Genomic DNA, 19,150 nt, shown 5'->3' on the forward strand with positions numbered 1-19,150 from the left:
AGATCCTGTGGCGGGTGTTGTGGGTAGCTGGCGAGTGTCAGCTGACCCTGCGCCCCAGCTGCCCCGGTGCTTTTCTGACTGGAAGAGGGTTGTTAACTGAAGTTTTTAATAGAAGAAAAAGGCAGAAAATGTCAGTTGTTTTGGATATTCGTTCTATTGTTAAATTAGGAAAATTATATGTACAATCCAAATAGTACGCTTAATATCAAGCTTCATTATAAAGCTGTTGTAAGAGGTGGTGATGTAGCTCTGCCAAAAAGTACTTCCTTAACCTCTCGTGTGCAAGACCCTGGGTTCAGTCTCTAGCACAACACTTTACTGATGATTAAACAACTGAGGTTTTGTACTAACCTAAGGGTACATAATTACACACATAAATAAAAAGGGACTAGATTTAGTCCTATGCCAAAGTGATGGGTCTTTGAATGAAATGGTGTAGGTTTAATTAGATATGAAAAAATAGGATCTGACACCTAACTCACACTACCCTGAATAAACAGTTCCAGGTTCATGGTTGTCCCAAAATTAATAAAAATTTTAGATAATGATGTATAATGGCTTTTTCATGACCTTGAGTTGAATGTTTCTTTGAAAGATATGACAGAAACATAAACCTTTAAAAACGAAAATCCTCAGATATTGTTTATTTATTCACACACACACACACACACACACACACACACACACACACACACACACTTCTGTTCACCAGATATCACTATTGAATGAGTGAAAACATAGTTATCTGTAATTTATATATCCAAAGGCACACAATGTAAAAAGCACACATCCAAAATACATTTATATTCTCACAAGTAACAGCAGCAAAGATGATTCACAGAAAAGAATAAAAAGGTTTTAGTTTGCAGTTGCATCTACAAATATGCAAATACATTATATCACAATGAGATATTATGATCTACATATTAGAAGGACTGAAATATAAAAAACAACTAACATTTGTTGGTAAAGACACAGAGCAGGGGAATTCATATGTACCCCTCAGAAGTGCAAATTGATCCATTCATTTCTACCTTATCTGGGCAGATAATTATGTGCTTAATTTATGAGCCATCAATTCCTTTTCTTACTATGTTCCCTCTAGATGTGTACTCCCTACACATAGACTAGAGAAATTGCATTCATTTACAGAACTGGAAAACAGCACCTTTCTTTCTAATATGGTTCACTATTACAAATCAAGATTGAGAAAAGAAACCCAATAGTATGTATATGCACTACAGCATTCTGCCATTGTAAACTCAAGGCAAAATAAAAACAGAATTCAAAACTACCCAGAACGATGTTAGTTACACTTACTGAACCATCATAATTAAATAGAATGAAAAAAACTTATATGATATATTCTATGTTCTCCATGCTTATCTGTGTGGAGTTAGAGAAGTTCAGTTTATAAAATCCCTTCAAACTGTGATCAGGACTTATTCACTTTCTAATCGAGTATTATATATTAAATTAAAATTAAACATCATACAATTAATATTACCATCAGTACTAGATCATGTTAGCATTATCTATGATTAATGTTGTTCTTTATCATACTAAAGAAACTTAACTAAAAGCAAATGTTTTAAAACATATAATCTGTCTTCACTTCAAGAGAAATTTTTAAGCATCCCATATTTATAGTGTATGTCTGTGTGTTCTTTGCATGTGTATGTTGACATGTGTGCTGATGTACAAACACATGGGTGATCATGAGTGTAGACACAGGAATTGACCCTGATGCTGTCTGCCGTACCTGTGGACTCTCTCACTTTAACCTCTGTCTGTCTCTGAAGCACTGAGAGTGGGGGTTGGGAGGTGGGGTTAGAGGCAGCCACCATACCTGTCCTGCATTACATCTGTCCTGTCATTGCAAACTAAAGTCCCCATGTTCTTGCTTTATCAGTGCTTGACCCACACAAGCCCACTTCCAGAAAGTTGAGCGTACATTTTTCAAAGACATAAAGCTTGCTTTTGAAATTATAACCAATAATAGGAAACTAGTTCATAAACATTTGAGATTTACTTTGGAACACTATATATAAATAAATACATTTTGCTGTTATGAGCCAAGGGAACACTGTGAAGAAATACTTAATGTTCAAACAGAAAGCGTGTTCCTGACACAGAGTAATGCAGTCATTAATCCAAACAGGTAGTGGTTTTGAAACCCACTCCTTCATTCATTCCAAAGTTTTAAAAGGATTTTCCAGAGTGAAATCATAAAAATTTCCACCTTCTCGAATATTCTTAAGAGTGTAATCCATGCCATGTATATTATGCCATCTGATTAAGTTAAAACATCCCACCTAATGAAGCCCTCTACTGCCCCCTGCAGGGCTTCCCAACACAACAGTTCCCTATCGTCAATAGGAACAGGCTCATCTTTATCACTCTGAAAAACAAAGGTATTTTTAAAGCAGAGGCATGTAGATGAGCGCCCACATTGTTTATGACTCTCTTGGCTTGCGTTATGGCTTCTCATAACTGAGAAGAAACACGGGGTGCAGATGAGAGGCTTTTTCTCGTCATGTGACTGCTAACATGGTCATTAAGGTGATTGATTTTTTTTTGTTTTCTTTTATTTTTTGTTGTTCTGTTGCCCCATGATTATCACATTGTTAACTCAACTTTGACCTTGGTTTCAGCTTATCATGTTTCCTTCAGTGGCTCTTCTGTCATTCTTTGCTAATAAAAAGGTGCAAAAAGCTATGCGAGGACAACAGCTGGTATCACTTACTTGATCTACCCTAACTGACATACAAAATTAGATTCAGTTTTAGAATGTATGAAGCTTCATTTCAAATTGTGTATTATAAGATACTGTCTCTTTTAAAATTTTTCTGCAAAACAAAAACCACGAATATTCAAGCAAGGGATTATTAAAAAGTATTTAGTTCCAGGACAGCCAGGGCTATACAGAGAAACCCTGTCTCGAAAAACCAAAAAAAAAAAAAAAAAAAAAAAATTAGTGAATGTGAAGACTAGGGAGTATGTTAAGAACAAACTTGACTTTCACGTAAATAGCTCTTCCCATTGAAGAATTCTTGTGTGTCACTTGCTCAGTTGCTGAGGCCTCTTCATATCTTCAGAGTAGAGTCTGAATTGCATGTTCCACCACTAGAAGGTCAACTATAATCTTAATTTTTATTTCTTCTGTACACTCTGTCACTATTCCTTGGAATCCTAACTGAACACCCTCCTATTGCGTACTCCACAGTGCTCAATCCCTGGTTTACTAGTTCCTTAGAACACGTCAGAAGCGAATCAGAGGATATTCTGCATCACACATCTTGTGATCACAGCTGTGTAGAAGTTTCTGTTAATCTCCAAATCAACAAATGACAGTTCCTTTGCTGCCTGCAACAGTTATATTATGCTTTTTACGTCAAGTCTTTCAGTGAGTCACCATAAAACCTCCAAGAATAAGACAGTATTGGCATTTCACATAGTAAAATGATGGCCCAAAGAGTTGAATTTTAATATTATCCAATATAATATGGATCTCCATTCCAAGATGGAGATCATCTGGGTCTTTCTCTACCCAAGGTTATCATTGATACAAATGCAATACAAAAATGACTACCTAGTGGGGAAAGGAAGTGAGCTGCTCTGCTGAAATCTACTTTTATTCTATTTGATTGTAAAGATTTCTGCTCCTTTCAGTGATTCTTATAATTTAGATTCTATATGAAAGGTTCCTTCTCTGAAATTATAAAAAGCTAGTCTGATAGCCTGCCAGGTGTTTATGGATGATCACTGTGAAACTTTTATTCTGATTCATTAAAAGTTACGTATATACATTACTCGAAACTTAAAATACAAAATTTATTAAAGCTTAATTAACTCTACAAATTGTAGAAAATAGCCGGTTTTGCTTTATTTTTTACTCAAGAAAGTAAACATTAATTAAATCTACCCATATGTAAATTTTGTTTTACAAGTATGTATGTTATCTGGATGGGTTAATGTACAAACTATGAACCTTTCCCATGCTTATGTCATACAGTGGTCATCATGTTGTATTGTGACTCTTTCTGAGATAACTGTTGTTTTTTTCAACTTGTTTGAACAGTTCTGTATTTTCTATATAACACTAGTTTATATTCATATATGTAGATACGTACAATGACTTTGCATGCATATGTGATAGAACATCATCACTTATGTAAAGTGTGATTCTAAAGTAAATTTACTGTCTATATGTGGAAAGTCCCAGCAGCTTGTAATACAACCTTTTTCTTGAATAACTACAAATATGTACTCCTCTGGGCCTCAAAACATTACTTTTCCTTGCTTTTTTCTATCCTCATATCTATCTATCTATCTATCTATCTATCTATCTATCTATCTATCTATCTATCTGTCTGTCTGTCTGTCTGTCTGTCTGTCTGTCTGTCTGTCTATATATCTATCTATATATATATATATTATATACATATTCACTTTCCATATTCTCTGTGTGTCTCTCATTAGGTGGTAGAAGTCTATTAGTGCTCTTTTTGGTTCAGTGAACACATGACCTACTCAGTAGTATTGTATGGTGGCATAATGTCAGAGGTTGACTGTAGTCTTAGCAAAGTTGTAAAGGAAGAGTTCTAGCAACCCTCCTGTCACATGTAGCATATAGCACTCACTGCTCCTTGTTTTCTGGGACCTATTTAATAACTGGTTACTAGCTGAAGCATTATGACATTTTATTTCACATGACAATGACCACAACTCTATCTGATCACTGTCTTATTCTCTAGCTTTATCAAGTGCTGAATGCCAAATAATCTCTCTCTCTCTCTCTCTCTCTCTCTCTCTCTCTATATATATATATATATATATATATATATATATATTAGATATAGATATAAATATTTGATTTGAAATTCTCAGAAGGTATTTTCGCACACATCATCACATAGAGTGAGTTTTCTTCAATGCCTTTGCCTTCATGTTGGTTCTTTTCATCAGTGATGAATTTAGATCTGACAACCTTTGAGTCTTGAATTTTGTGTCACATGTGAGATTTTTCTCCAGCAAATACTCCATGTGTAGATATTGGGAAGTTATTTGTGTTGTTTTCAGTAATGTTAAAATCTCCTCTAAAGTTCAACTTCAATGATTATTTCATATTGCCATAACTGGTCCAGATGTTTGTCTTTTCTCTTAGTGTTAGGAATCAAAGCCAGAGCTTTGAGCATTCTAGACAAGTGCTGTTTCCCTACACTACAATGCAGCCTTTAATCCAACTTTAAAATCTATTATGCAATTATATTTTCATTAAAATTAATATGGATGTATTTTAAAAGACTTTAGTTATATTGTATTGATGCTGATACTCAACTTTAGAGGAAATCTGTGTTGTTTTACATTCACAGTATATGAAACAATATGTGTGTGTGTGAATAAGTTTGTAAGTCAACAGAGTTGTCAATATGATATAGAGCTGTGACTTGAATAATCTAAAAAATAATTTTAAAAATTATATCTAACATTTTTTGTCTTATAAAAAATACAGTTTAACTTAGTTATTCCAGAGACATTTAAATATTAATGTAAATTTAATTTTACCATGACAATTTTAGCAAGTCACGATTTGTTAATAATACTTTTATTAGCAGATACACTGTCAGTCACATCAAACCAGAAAGATTTTGAGTTTGTTTCCTAAACTCTTAGTCTGGGGAAGTATTGATCCTGCAATTGTCTTTGACAGGCTTTTGAAGGCAAAGACCTGGAGGAGCAGTTGCGGTCTGTGTCCAGCGTAGATGAGCTCATGTCTGTCCTATACCCAGACTACTGGAAAATGTACAAGTGCCAGCTGCGGAAAGGCGGCTGGCAGCAGCCCACCCTCAATACCAGGACAGGGGACAGTGTAAAATTTGCTGCTGCACATTATAACACAGAGATCCTGAAAAGTAAGTACAGGTTGCTGACTGTGTACAGAGCCTTGTATACTCATGAATGACAATATCAGTGTGGGCAAAAAGAGCCTTGTACACTCACAGTGACTATGCCGTGTGAGCATATGGAGCCTAGTACACTCAACAGTGATGAAACTGGATGATTTCTTGAAATCCACAGCTAGAAGATACATCCATGGCAACACACACTTGGTAATTGAGGCAATAGCCCATTGAAAACATTTGAAAATGCTTCAATAAATTTTCTACACTGTGTTCATTTATTTTAGTGTCTTAGGTTAATGTAATTAAGTGGTTCTCGACCTTCCTAATGCTCAATCCTTTAGGAAAGTTCCCTGTGTTGTGATGACCCCACCCATAAAATTAGTTTTTTTGCTACCCCATAGCTCTAATGTTGATACTGTTATGAGTCATAATGTAAATATCTATCTTTTCCGGTAGTCTTAGGTGAAACTTGTAAAAGAGTTATTCTATTCCCAAAGGGGTTGTGACCCACCCACAGGTTGAAAACCACTGGTTGAAAGGTTTATATTTCAAGAAAATGAATACTTAAAAAATGCATATATTTTCTTTTTGGTTTGAATTCAGACATAGTTTCCCTTACATGCTAGAACATTTATATATTATACATATGATGCTTAATGCTTTAGGTGCTATCCTCATAGATGACAGACAAGTGGACGTGCGTGCACACACCTCCTACCCCATCCACACACACACACACAGACACACACACGCAAACTTGAAAATACAGAAATAAAGTTTACTAACCCAAATCAGTTTTCAAAAGCTACTTGCTGTCTTATTACACCAGAGATAACTGGCTCACAGTTGTCTTTTTTTTGAAGCAGATGAATATTTACCATAGTGTTTCACAAAAAGCATGATGTGAAAAGTGGCATAATATGAGTTGGTGGGACCATTTAAGTTTTAAATATTATGGTGTTTTAAAGTTTGATGTTGGAGCCAGGAAGCTGCCTCAATAGGTAAGAGAGCTCTCTATGCCAGCATGAAGATGTGTGTTTGAATCCCAGGCAGCCATGTAAAGATATGCATAGTTATGGGTACCTATAACCCCAGCATGCATAAAACAAAACAGGAAGGCCCTGTGAGCTAGCTGGTCAACCATCTTAGTCTACTGAGAGTTTCTGGTTCACTGAAAAAGAATTCCTATCTCAAGGCAATAAAGGTAGAGAGTGAGTGATAGAAGACTTGAAGTATTCTTCTGTATGAACCACAACCTCTCCCACCCCCCCACACATACTCATAATTTGATATTGCAAAGTATATTTAAAGCAGAACCAAACAAGTTTACTGGATTCATGGTGGCATAACCTGTAATTTATAGTCCTTAAAAATGTTATTCTAGAGAATAGGGGAGAGTAAATATGGGAGAAATAAACTATAACACTTAGAAATTGCAGCATTTTTAATATAGTGCAAAGTCAAGAGTCCCTGGTAAGCCTCTATATAACCCATTGAAAGTGAAGGTCCAGGAGAAAGCAGAAAAGGGATGGGTAATTTGATTTTCCTTCAAAGAGTCAGTTTAGACTACCAATCTAAATAAGTGGAAACTGGCCTCGCCTTGCACCTAGCCACATTATTTTAAATTACCCGGATGGTTGGCCTGAGAATGATTTTTGAATTGACACCAAAACCATAGTTTCCTTTTTATTTACATGTCAGTTTAAAAAGCATAGCAAAAACATGCTGTTTACATTTAATTCAAGACCACAAAAATTGTACATGCAGGCAAAGAACATGGCTCTCTTTGTGCATATTTTGTAAACGTACACATATTAAATTCCCACCTTTTTAAGCAAGGAGAACCAAATATTTGTATTAGGATAGTGATGTGATGTTTTTGAAATCCTTAATTTAATTCTAATTTTGGTGTTACCCCCACCCCCATAGAAATAATTCTAAAAGAATGTGTCACAGTTATTCTGCTGAATATATTACATTCTCATTCACAGGGAAGTTTAGGATCCTAGCCATTGTTTCTCTAATTGTTTTACACCAAATCTTAAGATCTGAAGTTAAATATGAGTAAATGACAAATGCTGTAGGCTCTGCGTCTCCCTTGGTGGCTTCTGTGTAACTTAATTGACTTCCCTGTGACTCGACAGGTATTGATAATGAGTGGAGAAAGACTCAATGCATGCCACGTGAGGTGTGTATAGATGTGGGGAAGGAGTTTGGAGCAGCCACAAACACCTTCTTTAAACCTCCATGTGTGTCCGTCTACAGATGTGGGGGTTGCTGCAACAGCGAGGGGCTGCAGTGCATGAACACCAGCACAGGTTACCTCAGCAAGACGGTAGGTATTCTGTGTCTCAGTGGCTGCCTTAGTGTCCTGTGAGTGATTGGGGAGGAGGGACTTAGAGGATTGGTCTCACTGAAGTGACTTAATTCAAGCCAGAGATTCTTATATTTTCATTGGGGAATGAATTAAATGTTTCGATGATGTGGTTTTTTGATGCGACAGTTTTACAAAGAAAGAAATTAATGCATTATAAATTCTGTTCCTATAATAGGGTCAATGCATAGTAAAGAAAACAATAAATATGCATGGCGTAGTTTAAATATATATGTGTATATATATGTATATACATACATACTATAAATCATTGATAGCATATACAGCATATAGAATATATATGTCTACATGTACTATGTATACACTTATTCATAGCCGCATCTGTGGTGAACTTCGAGAATATTCATCAATAGAAACTAGTAAAATTACTCAGTTGTTAAAAGTTCAGTCTCTAGTACCAGTGTCCTGCCCAGTGATCTGGGTTTATAATTCCTGTGCTAAGGAGTCAGAGATAAGCTCAGTGTCAGCCAGTCTAATCCAGTAAGTAAGCCTCACGGATTATAGCCAAGTAGATGGATACTAAGATATGGTTAACCTCTATCTTTCATAAGTACATGTACTTACACTCCCACACACATTAAAAAACAGACACACACACACACACACACACACATACACACACACACACACACACACACACACACACACCATGGAATAACCATTTTTATTTACCAGTCAAACCTTTTAAATGTTTAGATCCTATGGTTGTAGAAATGTAGCAAAAATACTTACTCCAAGTCTAAAATTAAACAATCGTGTTCTGTGCTGTAAAGGAAAAAGAAAAAAAAATGTAAACTCCAATTTGATTTGCTCAAGGTAATTTTTTTTTCAAATTGATAGTTTAACTGCTTTAGCTGATCCACAATATCAGCTGATCAACAAAATCAGCTAAACATTGTCTTAATTTACTATAATGTCAATGACTGTGGAAATTAAGACAATTCCCTCAATTAATGCCAGTCTATCCTGTCAAAAATTAATCACTAAGCCTAACTAGAAGGTATATGTGAAGACATTAGAGCCGAGGAAAGTAGGTAATCTCTAAGAATTAAAGGGAACAAAGAAAATGGGACATAAAAAATTGGACCCAAGATAGTGTATCAGGAGATACGGAAGGGTAAGTTACAGGGATATTCATCAGGCCTTGATGACTACTCTAGCCTTATTCTAAAAGCAATGGGGTATCAGTGAACATCCTTTTTAAGGAGGAGAATGGCAGTATTAGATATGTGTTGTTTACAATAGCTTGCAGATGTAAGCCTAAGAACAGGGGGAGCTGGGGAGGAGGGGAAGCTGAAGTGTGGCAAACAGAAAGGATAGCATCACATTAGCTGGGAAGAGAAACAAGTCTCTCTTAATGCTCTATGCCAGTGGGGCCTCAAGAAACCTCAGGGAGCAGCTAACACTTGTGTGAAGATCCCTTTTCCAGCTGCACACTCATGTCTTCTCATCTACTGTGTTTGTTTTTCATAGTGATCCATTCCATCTTTCGCCTGATTTCCATAATCCCTGCTTTAAAATTGCGACTCAGCTTTCTCCTAGGAAGGCAGTTGGTATGCCTATTCCTGCCTGAGAAGCAATCCTCTCCTTCCTCTCCTGTTGTTCTGTCTCTTATTAAGTTACCCTGTCATCAGTTTGGCCAAGCCAAGTTTTCTTTTAACTAAAAGTTCAATGATCCCACTAACTAACTTCCAAGTATCTCTGCACCCGAAATCATGTCTTCACCCTGATGTAGCCATATTTATCTTTCACCAGGAATCTAATAGGTGCTGTCTCATATCCATATCCAAACTTAGCTTCTTCCAATATACTTGGAACATTTTGTAGTGACATGAACTCTTTTCAGTAGCATTGTGTTCTTGAGTTTGGACCAGCATTTATCCAGCATGCTGATAAGCTTGTGTTTGCTGAATGGGATATTGAAAAAAAAATCATGAGGTCTGATTTGTACAGAGATACTAAGTTGAATATTGTTCCATTCTTTAAGACACAACTTCCCTGGGCCTTCTACAGTCTCTTCCTCTCAGCTCCCATTTGTTATTGTTTTCACTTGTAAAAGCTGCTTCTTGCTGCTATTCAGATTCCACAGCTCTTGGCTGTTCACCTGCAGAGGTGAATGTGGTTTCCATAATTCTTGTGTTTTTTTGTTTGTTTGTTTCTTTATACTAATAAACTTAACTGAAATTTAGTTAAATGAGTGGAACTTAGTGTTGTTTTACAGTAAGTAATGACATATAGATTCTCTTCAATAGAATTAGTATGTGGCCAAGGGAATTAATATTTGGGTTAAGAGGTTTAGAGTACCAATTTTGTACAGGACCAGAATTCAATTCTCAGCACTGATTTCTGATGGGTCACAAATGTCTGTAACTCCAGCTTCAGGGGAAAGAACTGCTCTAGTCTCCACAGGCCCCTGCACTCAGTATGCCCCCTCCCTTGCATACATACACGTAATTAAAACTAAAAATTAAAAAAAAATTAATACTCATAGAGTTATTAAAATTAGTGGATGTGTTCCAAATGAGAACCCTACAGGTTTACAAAAGTGCTTTCATGGAGTTTTTGTGGCTAAAGCATGAAACTCCCCAAGGCAGGAAAGAAGTGTTCAGTTGTATTTCTCCTTTTACTAATACAGTTTGTTAAATCTTCCACTGAATAACTTTCTCCTATATTTATAAAAAAAGATACTTTTTCAATGTACACGTGGGAATGTGTGAAGATATTTTTCCAATAAATTTCTTATTGTTAAATATCTTTAAGGTAAAACTGTGTGTGTGAGGGGACCCAAGCTTTTGTTTTGTTAAAGTTTCAGACACATATTTTAGCAGCCAACTTCACCAGTCTGAGTATATAAACCTTAACAACACCAGCATTTCTAGTGTTATGCTCCAATTGTTGATTTTTAAAATGGAAACATCATAGAAATGTGTTTTTTATGGGTCTCTGTGAAGGGCAGGTTATCAGAATGCAGGAGGAAGCCAGTTTCTAGTTGCAAAGTGAAACCACATGGGCTGTGCATTCCAAACTGATGTAACCAATAGCAACTGCTTCAGCAGGCTCCCCCTGGAATGGCTAGAAGCCTATAGACAGAATGCCATCATAGCCTCTCACATGAACATGCCCTGAGTGTATTTTCCTATGTGAACCTGTACATTTAGGAGATCACAGCAAAAGCTAAAGTGAATCTTGCAGAAAATAAGATATTTGTTGATTAAAGTAGAGCCAGAAGAAAGCTATCTGCTTTGAAAATGCATGTGTGTTGTCAGAAGTTCCTTGAATGTTCCCATTTCCCCCAAAATGGCATCATAAAGATAATAATAATGAATGCATGGTTACTTGGACCAAAGGTATCACTGCTAGGCCTGAAGTTTGCTCTCAAGAAATTGAGCAGTTTTTTTTTTTTTTTTTAATAGTCATTAGCACTAGGCAAGAGACACCAGTCTAGCTTCATGAACTAATTTTAAGCATTGTTTAAAGTTCTGTATTTCCCACTCAAAAAGATACAGCAATTTGTTTCTTTAAGTTTATAGAAATTATATAAACATGTATTGCCAAAATTATTTCTTTATATTTGAATACAATTTATCATGTCTTTTACAACAGAATACATTTGTGCCTCAGTATAATATGGATCTTTATAGTACAAGTAGGAGGTACTATTTGCACTGTAGTTAGAAATATTTCTTCCAGAATGCTGCAGGGGCATGAAAGATTAATTTATTCCACTCATATGTATTCATGTATTTTTAAATGGAATATGATTTGTGTTGTGTCCTTAACAAATTAATATTTGGCAAGTACAGTTGCTTAAAACAGGTTTCATCTTGATGTGGAGAAAGAGCTCTTGACCAGGAAAAGTTAGCAGAAAGTTGTGCAATAATAATATTTTCCTGAAGAAAATACTATTTTACCAATAAATCTTTGAAAAAAACGTTGCTTTTGGTCAAATAAAGATATTGATGGTGTTAAGAATTTTATCAAGGACTCTGAAAGCTCCTGACTTGAGGTTTTAACCTATTTGTAATGTGGTGTGAGTTTCATGCATCACAGTAAGTTAAAATGTGTTCAGAGCTGAGTGTCAAGACTCTTCTATCTGCTTTTCATTTTAAATCTACTCTTGAGTTCTAAAGGCTTTGAACAGCTGTGGGCGTGTGGCCAGGACACTCAGTTTAACTGCTGACATGAACTTTGAACTTTCACCTCTTCTCATTTTTAGGAATTATTGCTTTTATACCTTCCAGTCACAACTTTTACTTTTTCCTTTTTTTCTTTTTTTAACGTTGAATGTGCTCAAAGCTAGGATAATTAGAAGAGAAAAGAGAATTCTATTTCAGATATGAAGATGTTTTAAAAGTCTCATTTTAGGAACATATTTGTATCCCACAATATTCCTGTTGAATTTTGAAATAAACTGTACTCCAGGGTATTCCCAGTGAGGAAGCTCTGCATCTGTCTTGACCAGCCTGTAAGGGGTATGGAGATTGAACTGTTGCTGGGTAGGAGTTGCTATGCTGGGTAAACACTATTGTTTCAAAGTGCACTCTATTTATTAGCAGTCCATTCTTGTTGGTGAGAATTGACCATTACATATTCTTACTAAAGAATGCCAGTAGATAACAACAGGGAACCTAAGGTCAAAAATATTTCCTGTTTTGCTTTATTTAGCACACTTTCACAGAATATAAAATCAGATGTTTTTAAATTCCCAAACTTTTAAAAATGCCTTCTTTATATGCATACCATTTTAAATGTGTTCCAAAGCCAATACAAAGCAGGTAGATATAAATAATATCAGAGTTCATAAGTAATGTTCTTACCACTTAAATATTAAGTCAAATATAAATTAATATTATGAGTTAGGCTAGAAGTACCTTCTTTATAGCATAAGACTGGTTTAGTAAATATAGGACTGCAGTTAATTGCAATATTAAGTAAGTTTGTGGTGTCTTTGGTACCTACTGAGTAGATATACTAGCTAGGGACCACTATCTTATTCTGTACACCAAGTCTGAATTTTGTACCTTGAATATAAATGAATTAAAAAATACTAGTATGTACAGATTAAAATGAAAATTAGTCTGACATCAACGTATAGTATTAAAGCATGCTATAATCCACTGCTACCCCAAGAATCAATGTGTTTATATAGGTCATGACTTCATTGACAGAGAATTAAAGTTAACTGCATTGTTCAGATTTCATGAAATGGGGACAATTTCACATGAAGGTTACACTGTGCTTAATAATTTCTTAGAAGCATTTATTTTTATTTTTATTTTTTTAGAAACTCTCTGGTACCTTGAAAATTCTCATATAACATCTATCTATCACCATTATGTGTTTATCTCTGTGTGTACAGGGACATGTGTGTGCGTCTGTACATGTTCACACGTGTGTCATTCCCTCTCATTGATACACGTGGTATCCGGAAGCTGCATAGGAGCGAGTATCGTTATTGATGATTACCATCTAGGAATCCCAGCAAGGACTTTATAGTAGCTTATAGATACTCAATAAATCATTATTGAAGATCTGAACAAGAAAATAAGAGTTTAAGGAGAAATTTTTTTCCATGGCATATACCCTCGTGGCCTTCCCAATTACAAGTCGGCCTTTTCACAAGATATTTACAAGTTTATTTGCCTTCTCTATGAATGTTCCTGACCCCTGAGTTTCTTTGTTACATACATTCTCTTTTCATTCTCTATCATCTCACTAAATCACACATCACTGTCCATGATTTTATTCACGATGTTGATACTGACAACCACTGTATAACTCTCCTCCAGTTCTAGACACAAACTTAACAGTTCATTATATAAGCATTATTAGACTTTATTTACTGACCTGTATGTCTTGCTATCATTTGCACTGTAAAATGTAAGATATGGTAAATATGAAAGTCAAATCATAAAGATAAAACTAAGAAGTGAAGCATAGTTTAATGTTAAATCATGTGCAAAATCCCAAGCTGTATCCCCCAATACCAGAAAAATTATAGGAATGATTGATAAATATATTTAAAATCCTCCTGGTGTACACAACTTACATATCTTCTATGTTTCTTGATGTTGTAGTCTTAATCCATGGCATGAAAAATAAAATAAGCTGTACCATATGTAGGCCTGCAAAATTCTTTCATAAAAGAAGCTATCTATAGGTAAAGATGTCAGTCACTTCATTAAATCAGAAATTTTCTGCCAGTAACATAAGCAAATATGTGCTCAGAGAAGAACTCAAAATCACAATTATGGCTTTATTGTAGTCATATATTGTCTATGAAAAATATAAAATATTCTAAAAAACACATATAACCTTGAGAATTTATGCAAATACTAACATCTCTATAGCAAACTATATACATAGTCATATCCACATATAATATGTTATAAATAATTTTATAGCCATTTCATGAAATAACAAAACAATTATTATATTACCTTTAGTTAACTGATAATTAAAGAAAAATATATACCTTAGAAAAGCTTAACCACTTTTCCAAACCCATACAGTTTTTAAACATGGAAGCTAAGAAAAATATCCTATAAGGGTATAATCTTTCATCCATCTTTTATGAATATGTTGTATTTTCCTAGAAAGTATTTGTATTGTTTAATGTAGATGTATGCATGCTTCAAATAAGGAAAATGTACATCGTATAATTTAGATGGTCCATATATATATGTATATATGTGTGTATATATATATATACACATATATACATACACACACACATATATATATACACATATACATATATATATATGTGTATATGTAAATATATATGTATATATACATTTATTTTGATAGGTCCATTAAAATATAGAATTTCATATTAATAGTATGCTACATATTGTTTAAATATGCATACTTTGTGTAATCAGGCTACATCCCTATCTCCTCAAATATAACTTATTCATACAATAGATAGTGAAAATCCTTCTGGCTTTTTGAGATAGGCAATACATGATCACTATAAGTAGTCCCTTCACTGTGAAATAGCGCCCCAGACCTAATTACCACAGCCTAACTGTAGCATGTCCACCCCACTCCTCCCTAGTTTCTGGAAACCAACATTTCTACCTTAGTTTCATTGACATCAGATACTTTATTTTCCACAAACTTATGAGATCTCATGGTACCTGTATTTCTATGCCTGGCTCCTTTCACTTACCACAATCTTCAGGTCCAGCTATGTTCTCTTTATTCTGTGTATCCCAAACTTTTAAGCCCATCCATACTGTCTTTATACTGTATATCCACAACTGTCAGGAGAATTTTAGCCCCTTATTCTTGCCAGTAATTGTCAACCGATGGCTTGAAATTACAGCCAGGGAGGGAGCAGTTTCACAGGTCTGAGGTGTTTTGTCCATTGTAGCATATCTCAGATTGCCACAACAATACAGAATAACACAGGGCTCAACTGCCATTTCTCTACTATCAATCCATCTTACAAACAAGCAGCTAATGGGTAGGGTTTCACTTTTACCATTTTTTTAGTAATAAATTGGCTTATAAATCTTTAGAATCAATATCCACTTAATCTCTGTGTTCTGGTTAAAACATTGCCAGTTTTTTTTTTCCTCTTTGAGAACTGAAGTTCTCCATAAACTAGGAGTGCAGTAGACACCTTAGGTAAACTGCATCTTCAGACTCTAGTTCAATTCAGCAGCAATGTAAAATGGCTAACTTATTTTTAGCTCATTTTTATAAGGTCTGTTAAAATTGCAATTACACATCTTTGTCTGTTAAAAGAATGGATTGCTCACTTTTTGTTTGTTTGTTTTAAATGTTGTAAATTCTTAAGATCTGAGATATCTAAAAACTTCACGGAGAAATTTCATTTGGAATGAAAAGTAGTTTCATAAGCATAATTTATGTCTATGGGTTCAGTTTTCATAAAATAGAATTTAACTGAGCATTTATAGGCTGTGTGGCCAGCAGATTCACTCATGAGTTAGGAATGTATTTACCCCAGATCATTTGTGTCACATTTTAAATCCTTGGGCTTTAAGACCTTGATACTGAGTATTCTGGGGTTCTGAAATAATTCTCTGTCCTTGAACACAGTGGTCTGTCACTGTTTTGTTCCATGTCATTAGTTGCTCATCATACTTTGAGTATAATTCATAACTAGCAAAGTGATGTAAGCATCTGAACTATTTATTATTCTAATGGAAGATACTGGTTGGGTGCAAACCACTTTTTACTCTGTTACCATTTGAAAAGCATTAATGCCCTGCCTGTAACACACAGTATTAAATTGTAGAAAGCTAATCTCACTCACTCTTTTGGACTCCAACATTTACCATAAAAGTCCTCTCCAGCATCTATATAATACTTTTCTTCTTTTTGTCCCTTGTAGTTGTTTGAAATTACAGTGCCTCTCTCTCAAGGCCCCAAACCAGTCACAATCAGTTTTGCCAATCACACTTCCTGCCGGTGCATGTCTAAACTGGATGTTTACAGACAAGTTCATTCAATTATTAGACGTTCTCTGCCAGCAACATTACCACAGTGAGTATGAATTAAGTCTATTTTTTTCTACATCTACTCCTAACATAAAATTATCTTCCAATAAACACAAGTTTATTGAAGGAAGTTTTGTAAAAGACTGTTATATTTCTCATGGAATACAAAACAAAAGGTATTAGAAAATAAAAGTCAAATTATACTGAGCTACCTGTTGCATAGTTGGGGTAGTTCACAATATAAAAAGGATATTCTATAGAATGGTGCACAACCTACCACTATTCATACAACTAATTAAGTAGTCACATCGATTTAACATCTATGGAATTGAATATCTCTTTACAAATGATTATAAAGCTTAAAATTTTAAACCTTAGTGATTAAGTCCAAAACAAAAAGTAACCATACATATTATATATATAAGATAGAGTTGAAATATATCTCCCTATTTCTAATTTCAACAGTGTGACTATTGAAATCTTAATTACTTGAAATTTCTCTTAATATTACTTGAATTAACATTCATACTATCATTTAACATTCAAGTTGTCTTCCTGGCTTCATTTTAGCTTAGCAAACAGTAGCATTTGATTAAAGGGAATGACAAAGCATTCATTTGGACACTCTGAATAATTAACATAGAATAATTTTCATTGTCATTTAAGTCTTAGGAACTTTGAACCCCAAAACCAAGATGAAGCTCAGCAATTTAAAAAATTATTTCTGGTATATGTAATCAGTACTTAAGCGTGAATCAAGCATAAATCCAGAACGTATTACAACAGCATAAGTAGATGGGCAGTATGTAGGACAGAAATTTAAGAAACTCTTTCACCTTAGAAGCTCTGGCAAAAAATGTTTCACTAATGGTGGGCTTCCTGTGGGGTCTCCTCATGCTGCCCAACTTAATCTGGCAGATAAGTGGCCTTCTTAAGGCATTTTCGAGAACTCAATGATAGCTTAAATATTAACACAAATCTGCCCTCCTTGGCACGAAAAGGAAAAGGTCTAGTAGATATCTGTGAAGAAAACATGGTACTATAAGAAGGCAAAGCAAGCGCCTTAACTCAAGAGTAGGTTGTCTCTGTTGGCTCATTCATGCATCCCTCAGAGTGCTGTTCATTCTCTAGACCCTATTTCCTTAGACAGAGCATTCATTCTCAGAACTTCGGGTATCATCTTTGTGTTCCTGCTTCCCCAGATTTCATCTGAAGATCTGACCATATTCTTGGTTTCTAGTAATTTTTCTACACTTATCTTACACTTCCATGTAATTAGATTAGCTATATGTCAAGTCCAAAGACGAGTTCAATCTCTTTTACTTCCCCACTTTTCATGGCACAGAGTTCTCATATTTTTTTGAGACTTTGAAATTGCAGGTATGGCTAATTATTTCTTCTTTTATCACACATAAGTACACTGGTCATTTGGGAGAAGAGGGCAATACCTGTTCCAACTTACATAAAATTACATAGAATTATATTCATCTACTGCACTCTCTGTGTACCTCTGATTGAGCACATCAGTGTCAAGCCAGTTTCTTAGTATTATCACTTTCTCCTCCTATTTCTATTCACTATTGTAAGCTTTAAAAGACACTATTGGATTCATCCACGAAGAGTGCTTATCAATTGCTTAAAGAATCGAGCACATATTCCTCAACTTTTTTTTTCCTCTGTCATCTTCCTTGTCATTAATCTCCATGTCTGTGTTTTACAAAGTCTAAATGCCCAATCACAAGTTCATTTCCTGTTCTCAATCTTGTTTCTATTAGGATTTTAGCTCAAAGGGACTTCTCTTTCTTTTCTGCCTTTCTAAGATCACATCTGTTTCTCAGACTTCAGATTAAGGTCCTTCCCCTGCAACTTTCTCATCAAAATACAAAATTCAGGACTGTTTCTGTGTTGAGATGACTGTCTTGCTTTTTTGCTCTGGACAATATGCCTTAGAGATGTAATTGGGTTATTACATGAACATCTACCTTGTTTATTTCATAACTTTTATATTCTATTATATAATTTACTGATTATGCTTTTATATGGCAATATACTACAGCTACATCAATGTACTACAAAATATAAAGAGAAGTGTATAATCAAGGAAGTAGAGAGGAAGAGACACACAGAGATGAACATTACGTGGAGACACCAGTATCTTAAAGCTAAGGGTGCAGGATTTACTGGTTGGTTAATTGCTTCATGACAACAGTGTTATGAAGATGTAATGAAATTGAACAGTCTAGTGGCAATGAATGGGATGAGTTACTTAATTTTAATCCATTAAATCAAAAGGACATTAAACCACATGATCATCTTGTTAGATGCTGAGAAAGCCTTTGACAAAATCCAACACCCATTCATGATAAAAGTCTTGGAAA

At 34.9% G+C, this 19,150-nt stretch overlaps 1 protein-coding gene across 1 annotated transcript in view; it reads left to right on the forward strand.

Annotated features, from left to right (window-relative positions):
• Vegfc (vascular endothelial growth factor C) overlaps positions 1-19,150 on the forward strand; it is a 99,347-nt gene that overhangs the window by 62,367 nt on the left and 17,830 nt on the right. The window contains exons 2-4 of the mRNA XM_021170241.2: positions 5,714-5,915; positions 8,051-8,241; positions 16,667-16,818. Of these exons, the coding sequence (XP_021025900.1) occupies positions 5,714-5,915; positions 8,051-8,241; positions 16,667-16,818 (545 nt within the window). The remainder of the gene's footprint in view (positions 1-5,713; positions 5,916-8,050; positions 8,242-16,666; positions 16,819-19,150) is intronic.

This window comes from Mus caroli, chromosome 8 (assembly GCF_900094665.2).
Source record: "Mus caroli chromosome 8, CAROLI_EIJ_v1.1, whole genome shotgun sequence".
NCBI classification, from domain to species: Eukaryota; Metazoa; Chordata; class Mammalia; order Rodentia; family Muridae; genus Mus; species Mus caroli.